We start from the raw sequence: 11,126 nt of genomic DNA, 5'->3' as shown, positions 1-11,126 counted from the left end.
TACCAGTGCGGAACAGCGAGAGTACAAAGCTTTATTAAAAATAAGATCCTATAAATAAAATAGGAAAGCAAAAGGCTTTTTCCACTCACTTCCTCCCTGCACAAATCACTTGCTTCAGGTTACTTCCATGGCATGAGTCCTTAGTGAAGAGTAAGGAGTTACAGCCAAGTCCATGCTGGAAAACAAGGAATTAGGCCAAGTAACACGACTGCCTAGAGGCAACACGGAAAGAGAATTTTCTTGGCCATCTATGAAAAGGCAGACATCTCAGGGGGTCTGTAAATTGCCGGCGGATGGGAAGATCGGGAGGTGTCACACAACTCTTCCACACCTGGAAGAAAGAGAACTCGGGATGCGAATCACCTCAGGCCTCCCCCAGCAGACCGCTCTCACGGCCGAGCCCCACTGAACGCCCTGAACACCGACAGGCGCGTCCTAAACGGTGGATACTGAGGCATGAGACCAGGTAAGCCTCGCCCTGGTCTGTCCTCTCACTAGCAGTTCCCTCCACAAACGATTTAAAGTTTTGAGATAATCTTTTCCTGGAGGCAGCTCACTTCAAGTCAACCCTGGAACGCCCCAGCGTAAGTCTAAGGCACTGCCCAAAGCCCTCCGCTAGCCAGAGGCTTTCGCACTCCGCCTTACCCGATAGCTCCAGATCACTGCACCAGTCTGTAGGTGATGTAGCGGCCCGCAGTCTCGCTCGGTCTTATGATCTTCACTACCTGGAAGGCCGACAGAAGGAACTCACGAGGGAGAAGCTGGCGGCGAGTTTCCCCTGCAGGGCTTCCCTGCCCGACGCAGGCGCGCACGCAGGCCCAGGCAGCGTGGCTGTAAAGCTGCGGCACTCGGCAGCCACAGAGGCGGTCGGCGCTGGGCTCCCTGCTTCAGCTGCCACCAGTGCCAGGGGAGATCACAGAGCGTGGGGCTGGCGTCACATCTGCTGGCTGTTACCAGCCGATCCCGCGGGCAGCCGAGACTGCCGGGTCCGTGCGAGAAGCCTGCTCAGCTTACGCACGTCCACGCCTAACCTACAACAGCTTTTACGTTTGGAAGAGATACCCGTCCTGTCTCCAAGAGTTCTGAAGTACTGTAGGGGACCTCAGCTCCTCGCCCTGCCCAAGGGAACCGTTGCCTGAGTCTACTTCTCTCTTACCTGACCACGCTTTATTCCGAAGTACCGGGCCACAGGATCACCGGCCTGTATCCTCGGGAGCTGGTTCTCTCTCAGCTTACTGCGCAGGGAGTCAAGGAGAAGCTCCCCCCACAGAACACGCACCTGGCCCAGGCGCCCGTTCCTTAGCAGAGCTCACGAACAAAGCAATAAACCATTGCACGCGAGCGTATTCATTTTCAGCCCAAAGCAAGTACGTGTCACACCCAGGCAGGAAGGGAAGGAACAAACAAAGGATACTATCTGGCCAGTAGCTCCGTTACTTCTTCCTTTGTCATGACAACGTGCTCCGGGACCAACTGTAAACAACAGGGGAGAGAGACTGTAAGATCAGAAAGCCAGAGACAGCGACTGGCTCCTCACAGCAGCGGGAGAAGCAACACGTTTGTAAGGAAGAAAACTACGACTGCGGCGCTCAGCCCGGCCTTCCAACCGAGGGAAGGTCTCTAGGAGCAGCCCGAGCCGCGGCTCAGCACAAAAGACTGATCATCCCGCCCTCGCTCCACTGCCCGACGCTGCTCACCTCGTGTTCTGTGATGTTGATCAGAAGCTCCTGCTGCAGGAACTGCTCCAGGATGTATTTGGGAGCCATGTCTACCAGGGACTGCAAAGGGAGAGCTCTGTCAGACCGCAGCGCCGCTCTGGGACAGCCCTGCCTGCGCTCAGACCTGCGCCTCAGCAAACACCAGTCACTGCAAACGTGGAATCGCTACGCTCCTGCTCACACAGATACAGCTACGCAGGCAAAGAGCGCGCAGATCTCTTGACCGCTGGCAAACATCCTCTTTTCTCCCGTCAGCCTCCTGACTGCTGACGGGCCATCAGCTGTTCGTCTGGAACCAGACCGGCCGCTCTGGTCAAATACGTTTGCGTGTTAAGAAGGAGCCTGCGTTAAGGTACAACAGGCTTTAGCGGGAGATTTCGTCCGGAAGGAAATTCCTGGCTTTACGAACCTAAAGCAGCACTGCAAAGCAGACCATCCGCGGCCCACAACAACCCCGGCTCCGAGGCAGCCGCCCCTTCGGGCGCTTTGTACCTGCTTTGCCGAGGGGGTCATGCCTTGCTGCACCACGATCAGCGCCCGGGTGATGTTCTCCTCCTGCATCCTCTGGCAGTACATCTTGATCGTCTTTATCCCAACCTTGGGCTCCTCTGGGGAAGGAGCAGCGCCCGGGTCAGGCAGAGCCCCCCCGCTCTCCGGGAGCCCCTCCGAGAGCGAAGCCCTCGCTCCCGCCCCGCTTCGGACCACGCCGGGGCAGAGGCGGCGCGGCCCCGGGAACCGCCGCCGCTCACCCGGGAAGAAGACGAACATCTGGTCGGTGGGATCGTCGTTGTGAGCCACCAGCACCGTCAGGTCCGTGCGCCGGGGCCGGCCCTCGCTGGGCTTGTCCCCGAACTGCGCCTTGAACTCCTCCAGCGTCTGGTCCAGCTCGTCCTGGGTCACCAGGTAGCCCCGGTCGTGGCAGAGCTGCCGGGAGCGCCCTCGGGTCAGGCGGCCCCACCCTCACCGCTCCGCCGCGGGCCCCGCGGACGGGTCGGGTCGGGTCGGGCCGGGCCGGGCCACCGCCACACCGCCAGGCCGCCGCGCAGCCCCCGCTGCCCCGCACCCCCGCCGGCCCCGGCCCCGGCCCCGGCGGCCCCCGCCGCCGCCCGCACCTGCATGATGGTCTTGCGGATCTTCCACAGCCGGTACGTCTCCTCCTCGTCGTCCATGGCGCCCGCCGCCCGCGCCGCCCGAGGCCCCCGCGGGCCGCCCGCGCTAATGCCTGCCCGAGCGGCGACAGGCGGCGCCGGGGCGGCCGCGGGGGCCTCGGCCGCGGGGGCTCCTGGGAGCTGTAGTCCGCCGCAGGCCGCCTCCCGCCGCTCGCTCGGGGGGGGGACCGGGGGTCCCTCTCCCGCAGCCGGGGCGGTTCCCCGGCTGTCTGCGTCCCAGCCCGGGACAGGCCGCGGCCCGGGCGCCGGTCAGGACGGAAGTCGCCGCCGCGGGGGGGCTCGGCCTGCAGCGCCCCGCGGCCTGACCTCCCCCTCTCCGCCCCATGGTCTGTCCCTATCCCCCCCGCCCCCATGGTCTCGCCCGCCCCAATAAACATCCCCGCGGCCACCCCGCCCTGCCATTGGTCACCTGCCCGTCTGGCACACCCCTCTGCGCGCCGACTGGCTGCGCGGCCGCAAGGGGCGGTGCCTCCAGGCGCCCGGGACGTCGATTGGCCGAGGGGCCGGGGGCGGGGCGGCGCCATGGGATGGTGTCGGGCGGTGCGGCGGGCGCTGCTGTGCGGGGCGGCGGCGGCGCGGGGCCCGGTGCGGAGCATGGTGCGTGCGGCCCGGCCGGGCCCGCTCCGCCCCGGGACCGCCGGGACGAGGCCAGGGTGGCGGGGGCTGCGGGTCGGTGGGGGTCGGGGCGGGTCGGGGCTCTCCCGGGGCTGTCGCTGCGGCCGTGAGGCGCCCAGGGCGGGCGGCGGGGCCTGAGGCCTGGCCGGGCGCGGGGCCGGGGGCGCGGGCCCGGCCCCCCGCCCGCCCCCCCTCCGGGGAGCGCGGGGGTCGCTCGGGGAAGCGAAGGGCGCGGAGCTGCCGGCCCCGGCGGCGGGACGGAGGCGGCGAGCCGCCGGTGCGGGGCCGGTCGCCGCGGGGCTCCCCCCGGCCGGAGGGGACGCGGGGCGGGGGGCGCTGACGGCGTCTCCCGGCGTCCCCGCAGTGCGCCCAGGCGGAGGACTGGCGCTCGGCCAAGGCCATCTATGACTTCCACGCCCGAGACATCGATGGCGACGACGTCTCCCTGGAGAAGTACCGGTAGGCGGGAAGGGCTGGGCGCCGCTCGGCCTCGGGGCGTGGGGCCCAGGGGGAGGAACGCGGCGCAAAGGGCCTCGGTGATTCAGCCGCGCCGGGACGATCCGTTGCATAACCCGGAGAGCAGCTTGTTTACGGGCGTCTCGCCCCGGGGGGTGAGGGGCCTCTCCCCGCTCCTGCCGGGGGAAGGGCTGCTCATTCACCCCCTTTCCAGAGGCTACGTCTGCATCATCACCAACGTGGCTTCAAAATGAGGGAAAACCGCTGTAAACTACACTCAGCTTGTCGACTTGCACGCCAGATACGCTGAGAGGGGTTTACGCATCCTGGGCTTTCCCTGCAACCAGTTTGGAAAACAGGTATGCGGGGGAGCGGGGCGAGGGCTCCCCGGGAGCGCAAGGACAGCCCTCGCCGGCCGGGCTCCGTGTGCGGCCGCAGACGCTCACAGGGCCGCCCCTTCTGTGGCCTTCCTCAGGAGCCCGGGGACAACGCTCAGATTAAGGCATTTGCTGAAAACTACGGTGTGAAGTTTGACATGTACAGTAAGATCGATGTCAACGGGGACGATGCCCACCCGCTCTGGAAGTGGATGAAGGACCAGCCCAAAGGAAGAGGCACCCTGGGCAAGTGAGTGTGGGAAGGGGGGGCTGTGGAAGCCACCCGGCAGGGAGGGGTTGGCTCTGGGCCGCTCCGTGTGAGCGGGTGGAAGCTTGCTGCAGCAAGAGGAAGGGTTTTTTCTGCCACGGTCTCACTCCTAGTTTTTTGTTTGTGTTTTTTTTTTCTCCTAGTGCAATAAAATGGAACTTCACGAAGGTAGGACACAGCTGCCTTGGCCCAGGCTCGCCTGGGTCTCACCCTCACTCTTTGGGGGCAGTGGGAGCCCCTGAGGCATTGCAGGGAGGAGGGATCCTCGCGCACAGGCTCCGCTCTGTGCCGTTACCCTGGATGTCGGGGTAGGAGCGTCCCGAGGGGTTCCTGCACTGTCCTGGTCTCTGTGCCCGGAGACCCCCAGGAGCCCCCGGCCTGGTTATCTCCAGCCCTGTCCCACAGAGGCAGCAACCAGCTGAGGGGGGAGCGGGTCTGCCGGGGGCTACAGCTCCGCAGGCAGGACCTGCCCCAGCCCCACCCCACCATAAGCAGCCTCCTGGGCTGCTCTGCTGCTGTCACAGGGCTGCAGAGCCCGTGTTACAGCTGGACTCGCTCACCTGGGTGCTGCTTCACTTCCACAGTTCCTCATTAACCGGGAGGGCCAAGTGGTGAAGAGGTACAGTCCAATGGAGGATCCCTACGTAAGTCTGCTGGTGGCACGGCTGGTGTTACAGCTCTGCCTGACCCACGGGAGAAGGGGAAGCACGACACTGGCAGCAGCTCTCTGCAGAGAAACACGGCAACGCTGGGGCTGAGCACTGCTCCGGAGCAGGCTCTGCTGCCATGTCTCGGCTCTCTTCCCCTTTGGCTGGGGGGAGAACAGGCACCCCTGTGCTCTGGGAGGGTTGCTGTGGCACCAGGGAAAGCGGGTGCCCAGCACAGGGTGGGTAGGTGCTTCCAGGCAGGGGTGGACAGAGGGGGCTTTGGGCATGTTTTTGGGGCAGCGATGTTCCTGTAGTGCGATGCTCCCTTCTTTCTCTCAGTTGATCGAGAAGGACCTGCCTGCCTACCTGTAGATCTGCTCATCTCACTCCTGCGCTGTCCCTCCGACCCAGCACCAGCCCTCCTGCTGCCTGTGGAGTCTTCTCATCCAGCCCCAATGACGGCCTGTCTTCAAGCCAGCTCGCTGGTGAGGCAGACCTGAAGATCTGGCGTGCACCTGCTGGAAGAAGGCTTCACGGGGCCGGTGGCTGCTGCTGGGCAGCCCTCTCCTCTGGACATAAAGCAGGATCTCGTATCCCCTTGCAATAAACATATTAGAAATGACCGGTTTTGTCTGGGCGTGTGGAATGGAGCGGGCAGGACAGGGCTGGATCTGCTGTGCTGCTCCGGCTGAGAACCCAGAGCTTTGCAGGGGAGCCAAGACCTTACGCAACTCCTGAGCCCAGCAGGGATAATCCTCATTAGTGCCGAGGGGGGAATTGCACACAAATCCTGGGTCAGCCGGCGCTCCCCAGGGACTCACGCAGGAGAAGCCAGAGCAGGGGGAAGGCGTGTGTCCCTCTGGGAGCGCAGCTGCAACCCTTCCTCGCCCTAAACTAACAGGCATCTGCACCGATGAGGCAACAGGGTTGTTTTTCTCCCAACAGAGCTGAAGGCTGACAGACTACAGGCAAAGTCTGGGTGCTCAGCAGCACGCCCCTGGCCCCGCTACCCCTCCTGGCCCTGGCAGGGCAGCGAAGGGGCCGGTTCCAGCAATGGCGCAAGCCACGGCCAGAAGCAACTACTGCAAAACAGAACCGAGTTGTCTTGGGACGTGGTGAAATACCTCACGTAGCCCGAGTCGTGTCTGCCTGCAGCGTGCGGGTCCGCAGGTGCACCCATCCTCCTCGGGAAGTCTTGGCTGCAGCTTGTTGGCGCTTGCAAAGGCGCAGCCTTGTCTGGCCAAGCCCAGGGAGGGCCAGCATCTCCCGTGGGCAGGGAGAGCTCGCGTTTCACGGGTGATCTGCTGTGCAGGAGTGCTGCTTTGCCTCTTTTCCCCAGGGTCTGGGGGAGGTGCTGGGTCTCCCCTTAACATCCACAGCCCCCAACCACCCCAGGCCCCCACGGGGAGCCCTGTCCTCAATGCGGGGCCAAGGGTGGAGTGGGGCAGACCCCCAGGGTCCTTGCTGGGGTCCCCCCACGTGCCTGCAGCCCAGCACATCAAGGATGCCAGGAGGATCCTGCTCCAGCCTGCCTGACCGCTCGGCTCCCCCGGGGCGGGTGGGCTGCTTTCGGGAGCTGCCCCGCTCGGTCTGGCCGTGAACTCTGTCGGCAGCACTGGCACTGCCCAGCCGCGGTTGCACAAGGCGAGGTGCGAACCGCTCCTCCGTTACCGGCGCCCATGGCTCACCACCATCCCACCTCCCGCGGGGACGGAGCGGGGCCGGCAGTGCCTGGGCGAGACGTCCCGGCCCCGCAGCAGCCGCAAGCGACGAAGCAGCGACAGCTCGTGCCGCACGAACACGGCTGAACAGTGGCTCTTTCATCTGTGTTTTCCCCAGCAAAGCCGGGAAGGAGCAGCCTCGTCGAAGGCCAGTGCCCGGGCTGGCTCCAGAGAGATCCTCCTCCGCACAGCCCCTGCCTGGCTCGGCCCAGGGAGAAGGGGGTGGCTCGGGCCAGCAGTCCTCAACTGCCACCGAGTTGGTGACACAGGAGATAAACTCCTGCTGCCAGTGGGACCCTGGCCCTCGGATTCCCTATCCTGATCCGAGTCCCAGATGGGATCCTGGGACAGGTCTACACCTCTGGACAGACAGACAGACAGACAGAGAGCTGGGACTTACAGAACTCTCGTATGTGGCTTCCTTTCCGTTTTTACTGAGCAGAATGAAAAATTATCCTTCTGAGGCAAGTAGAAAATTCAGGAATTATTAGTCAAAGGCACATATTCTAAAAAAATCTCTTTACATATATACATCTCAATTAATTATAAATACACATAGAAAAACAAAGGCAAACAACAAGCGGATTAAAAAGTGCTAACAAAAAGGTGTAAGGGAAGAAAAAAAGGGACTCATTTAAAAATACATACAATCAGTAGGACAACTGCATAATAATTTAGTTAAAAGATATTGTTACATATTATTAACCCTGACAAAAACACAGGATCGGGGCAGGGAAGGGCTTCCTTGAAGGTGCTCTCTGTCTTTCCAGAGATCAGGGAGGGAGAATTGCATATATTTTAAAACTAACATCAAAGCCACCAGGTAAGGTTCCGGGTGATGGAGGAGAAGTGGCTGGCGGAGGGTGCCTAGCGGGAGAATTCCTCCTCGCTGTTCCTGAGTTTGAGCCTCTCTGAAATGGGTTTTCCTGGCATCCTTTTCTCTCCTTGCTGAGAATTCAGCAAACGCCGAGCGAACGAACCAGGACACGGGCGAAGCCAGGGCCTCTCCACGAGTGGTGTGGACTGGGACATATTTTAAATAGAGGAGGGTCTGGGGAAGGGGAGAGCCTCGCTCTCTTCAGGACTAGGAAAAGGCTGCTGCGGCACCCCGAGAAAGCGGCGATCCCCGGACGGCCCCGCGGCAAGAGGCGAGCATGGCTGCCATGAGCAAAGCTGCAGGAAAAGCACAAACCTCTCGGGGCAGCAGCAGGGCCCCGGGGCGGGGGCACGCAGGGGCTCCCCGTCTTTGGTGTTTACTTCGAGGTAAGGAGGTTTCCTTGAATGCGGTAAAACGCAGCCTCGAGCGACTGCAGGGCTGACCCCGGCCAGGCAGGCTGGTGGGAGGCAGATGCCAGCTGGGGAGGGTGGGGGGTAAGGACAAGCCCCCAGAACGAAGGGCAGGGACCAGAGCAACCTCAAAAACGAGCCCACGCGTGCGTCACGCGGGGCAGGTCCATGGTCTTAATGTCGGGGAAGGCAGCTCCCGTCTCAGCAGGAGCACAAACGCCGCGGACACTGACCCAAAGCACTTCCCCACAGCAACAGGACACTCTGCCAGTCCCTGAGCCCTGGGGGGCATGGGGGGGTGTCAAGGCTCTCTGCCTGGAGGAGGGGACTTAACCAGCCCCGGTAAAGCTCCAGCCCCCTCAAGACTGACGTGTCAGGGCGTGGGGGACCCCAGCAGCCACCTCTCCTGGCTGGACCTCCTTCCCCAGGTCCTCTCCGAGGAAGGGCCGGGCCAGCCAGGGGAGGTCTCGCGTCCTTCCCCTGAAAACATCCCGGTGCCGCTTCTAGGAAATACCTCGATGACTCAAGGCAGAGAAAAGAAACACAGCAGAGGGGAGGCTTGCGGAGGAGCTGCCAGGCCTGGAGCATTCCTGCCAGCAGGCAGCTTCCTGCCAGACTCCTTAGGTTAAAGAGAGAAAACAAAAGACAGTTTCCCCGGGACCTGCCGAGGTGAGATGCTGCTGGAACAGGGATGGTGACAGAAGTGGCTGGAGGCTACCTCTGTCCTGGGGAGAAGGCAGCTCGCCCAGCCACTGCTGGCCGAGGGGCAGCGGGTTGTCTGGGGCAGCAGGTTGTCTGGGGCAGCGCTTTGCAAAGCAGACCTTTGCTCTTTGGTATTGGAGGTTGAATTTGCAGCATGAGCAGCGATACTGCATATCCCTGGCACTCACCAGGGAACTCTTCCCTTCTGGGGCCTGGGAGCAGCTCTCACCAAGGTCAGCGGTGGGCAGGGCTCGGTCGCCCAGATCCAGACACCCGGGCCTGCGTCCATGGCCCAGCCAAGGACAAGCCCTAGAGAACAGGACCGGTGAGATGGCCAGGTGAAAGGACACCACACGATAGCGAGAAGTTGGACAAAGCACGGCCAGCCACAGCGACCTTGCGAGGCTAAAGTGCAGGACAGGCTGACGGGACACGTGGCCCTTCTGCTCCGGGGAATCCCGCCATGGTCCCGGCGTGGCTGAGCTCTGACAAACTCACAAGCTCTGCTACGATACTGACAAACGAGGCGCCGGTGCAGCCAGCTCCTGCCCTCTCCCGTGGAGCTCAGGCAGCCCCAGAGGTGTCGGTGTCCCTTCCCAGGAAGGGCAGAGCAGGCACAGTCAGTTTTGCTTCTCTCAGCTACGCCTGCTCAGCCCTGCACAGAGGGACACTTGAGCTCAGTGGCTGCCGACTCCTTCCCCTTCACCCCTGCCTTCAGACCCAGCCCTCCAGAGCAGCCTCAGGGTCGACAGCAGGGCTGGGGCAGCCCAAGAGGAAAGCTGGCAGCAGCCGACGCAGACAGAGTTTGGTCAGCCAGCTCTCGGGGGGGACCAGGTCTCTGGGCTGGAGGGCTGGGGAAGGCACGACCCAGCTTGGAAATTCAGTAGTCTGCAGGGGGACGGGCGCGGAGGAGCGGGCCTCTCTCCTCAGTCCTACGCGGGCACTGACCTTTGAGCAGGACTCGAACACAGCAGAGACCATCAGTCCAGATCAGCTGAACTTGGCAGCACTCAACTCCCCCCAAGCGCATGTTACATACAAATCTATACATGCCTGACTGTATATTATATATAAATAAACTTTGCTTTAAGGAACTATAGGGTTTTTTTCTTCCCTCGAAAACAGAAAAGGGTCAGTCCAAACCAGTAGAAAAGCCAGGGCTCCCCAGCTCTCACCTCTGCACCAAAGGATATGGATCCACAGCGGCCAAACGTCGCCGGGTGTGCCCAGCTGGCTTTCAGAAGTCTGGGAAACGCCCCCTGAACTGGATCACACTCTGGCGCTCCTGGGGGAGTATGTTCTCCTGGGGGCCCCCATTTAACGTCCGTAGCATGTCCTCCAGGATCTCTCTAAAATTGATATTCCCATCCTGTTGGACAAAATCTTCCTGCTGCTGCTGCAGTGTCTGCAAGGGTCCTGGGTGAGGCAGAGGCAGGTGTTCATGCAGCGAGGAGCTCAGAGGCACGTTCCCCTCCAGGACGGGGGCCGGGCTCTTGAAGGCAGAAGGGTGGCTGAAGCCAAAGGGTAATCTGTGCTGCTGGTGTGGCTGGAGAACGGGCTCCGAGGGGAAGCACAACGCACCGGGCTCTGGGTTCATCACCACGTCGGGAATGCTGTTGCTGGGAGGGCTGTAGGTCAAGTCCAGGATCTCGTCCTGGTGCAGGGAGTGCCTGGGCAAGGGGACCTGGGGCCCCGTCTGCGTGAGGTCCAGGGGCTGTGGCAGGATGTGCAGCGGCAGGGAGAACTGCGGGCTCTGCTCTTGGGCCTGGAGGAGTCGGTTGTGCTTTCGCTTCACGTTCTCGTCCATCTGCTTCAGCTCCTCCAGCACTTTATGGACACAGCTCTCGGGGATCTTTATCCCTAGGGGAGGAACGTGCATCAGTCCCCAAAGCACTTCGGGAAGGGATGGGGCACTGTGGGGACAGAGCGATGGGCAGCAGCACCGGGCCTATTTGTCAAGCACACTCCCCACTTGCTTCGCCTCTCGGCCGGACGGCAAAGCACAGAGACGGGACTGCAACCAGAGCAAAAGCAGCTCCACGGCAGGCTTGCAGCAGGCACCAACAGTACCGCTTCACATGGGCGCGGAGGGGGCAGCTCAGGCCTGGCTCACGCCCTCTGCCCAGTGCCCAAACACATGTCAGGGTAGCCCCAGCTCCCCTCCTT

The 11,126-nt window shown here is 62.4% G+C and overlaps 3 protein-coding genes across 5 annotated transcripts in view; 1 reads left to right on the top strand and 2 right to left on the bottom strand.

Moving 5' to 3' along the window:
* Positions 1–10: 10 nt before the first annotated feature.
* POLR2E (RNA polymerase II, I and III subunit E) lies at positions 11–3,073 on the bottom strand. Its single transcript, XM_075524234.1, has 8 exons — positions 2,831–3,073; positions 2,468–2,642; positions 2,211–2,326; positions 1,698–1,778; positions 1,415–1,473; positions 1,157–1,235; positions 646–725; positions 11–331 (listed from the first exon to the last, which is right to left on the bottom strand). Exons 1-7 carry the CDS (start codon positions 2,885–2,887, stop codon positions 660–662), a joined length of 633 nt encoding a protein of 210 aa, XP_075380349.1. The 5' UTR covers positions 2,888–3,073; the 3' UTR covers positions 11–331; positions 646–659.
* Positions 3,074–3,395: 322 nt separating this feature from the next.
* Positions 3,396–5,861, top strand: GPX4 (glutathione peroxidase 4). Its single transcript, XM_075524233.1, has 7 exons — positions 3,396–3,484; positions 3,867–3,961; positions 4,173–4,317; positions 4,434–4,585; positions 4,747–4,771; positions 5,188–5,247; positions 5,590–5,861. Exons 1-7 carry the CDS (start codon positions 3,410–3,412, stop codon positions 5,620–5,622), a joined length of 585 nt encoding a protein of 194 aa, XP_075380348.1. The 5' UTR covers positions 3,396–3,409; the 3' UTR covers positions 5,623–5,861.
* Positions 5,862–7,374: 1,513 nt separating this feature from the next.
* The window catches only part of SBNO2 (strawberry notch homolog 2), a 67,093-nt gene continuing 63,341 nt past the window's right edge, over positions 7,375–11,126 (bottom strand). For all 3 annotated transcript variants that reach the window (XM_075524226.1, XM_075524227.1, XM_075524228.1), the window contains one exon: positions 7,375–10,820. In XM_075524226.1, the coding sequence (XP_075380341.1) occupies positions 10,198–10,820 (623 nt within the window). In that variant the 3' untranslated portion in view covers positions 7,375–10,197. The remainder of the gene's footprint in view (positions 10,821–11,126) is intronic.

Source organism: Mycteria americana, chromosome 24 (genome assembly GCF_035582795.1).
Source record: "Mycteria americana isolate JAX WOST 10 ecotype Jacksonville Zoo and Gardens chromosome 24, USCA_MyAme_1.0, whole genome shotgun sequence".
Classification (NCBI taxonomy): Eukaryota; Metazoa; Chordata; class Aves; order Ciconiiformes; family Ciconiidae; genus Mycteria; species Mycteria americana.
Note: the sequence above shows the minus strand (reverse complement) of the source record. Positions and strands in the feature narration are given on the sequence as shown.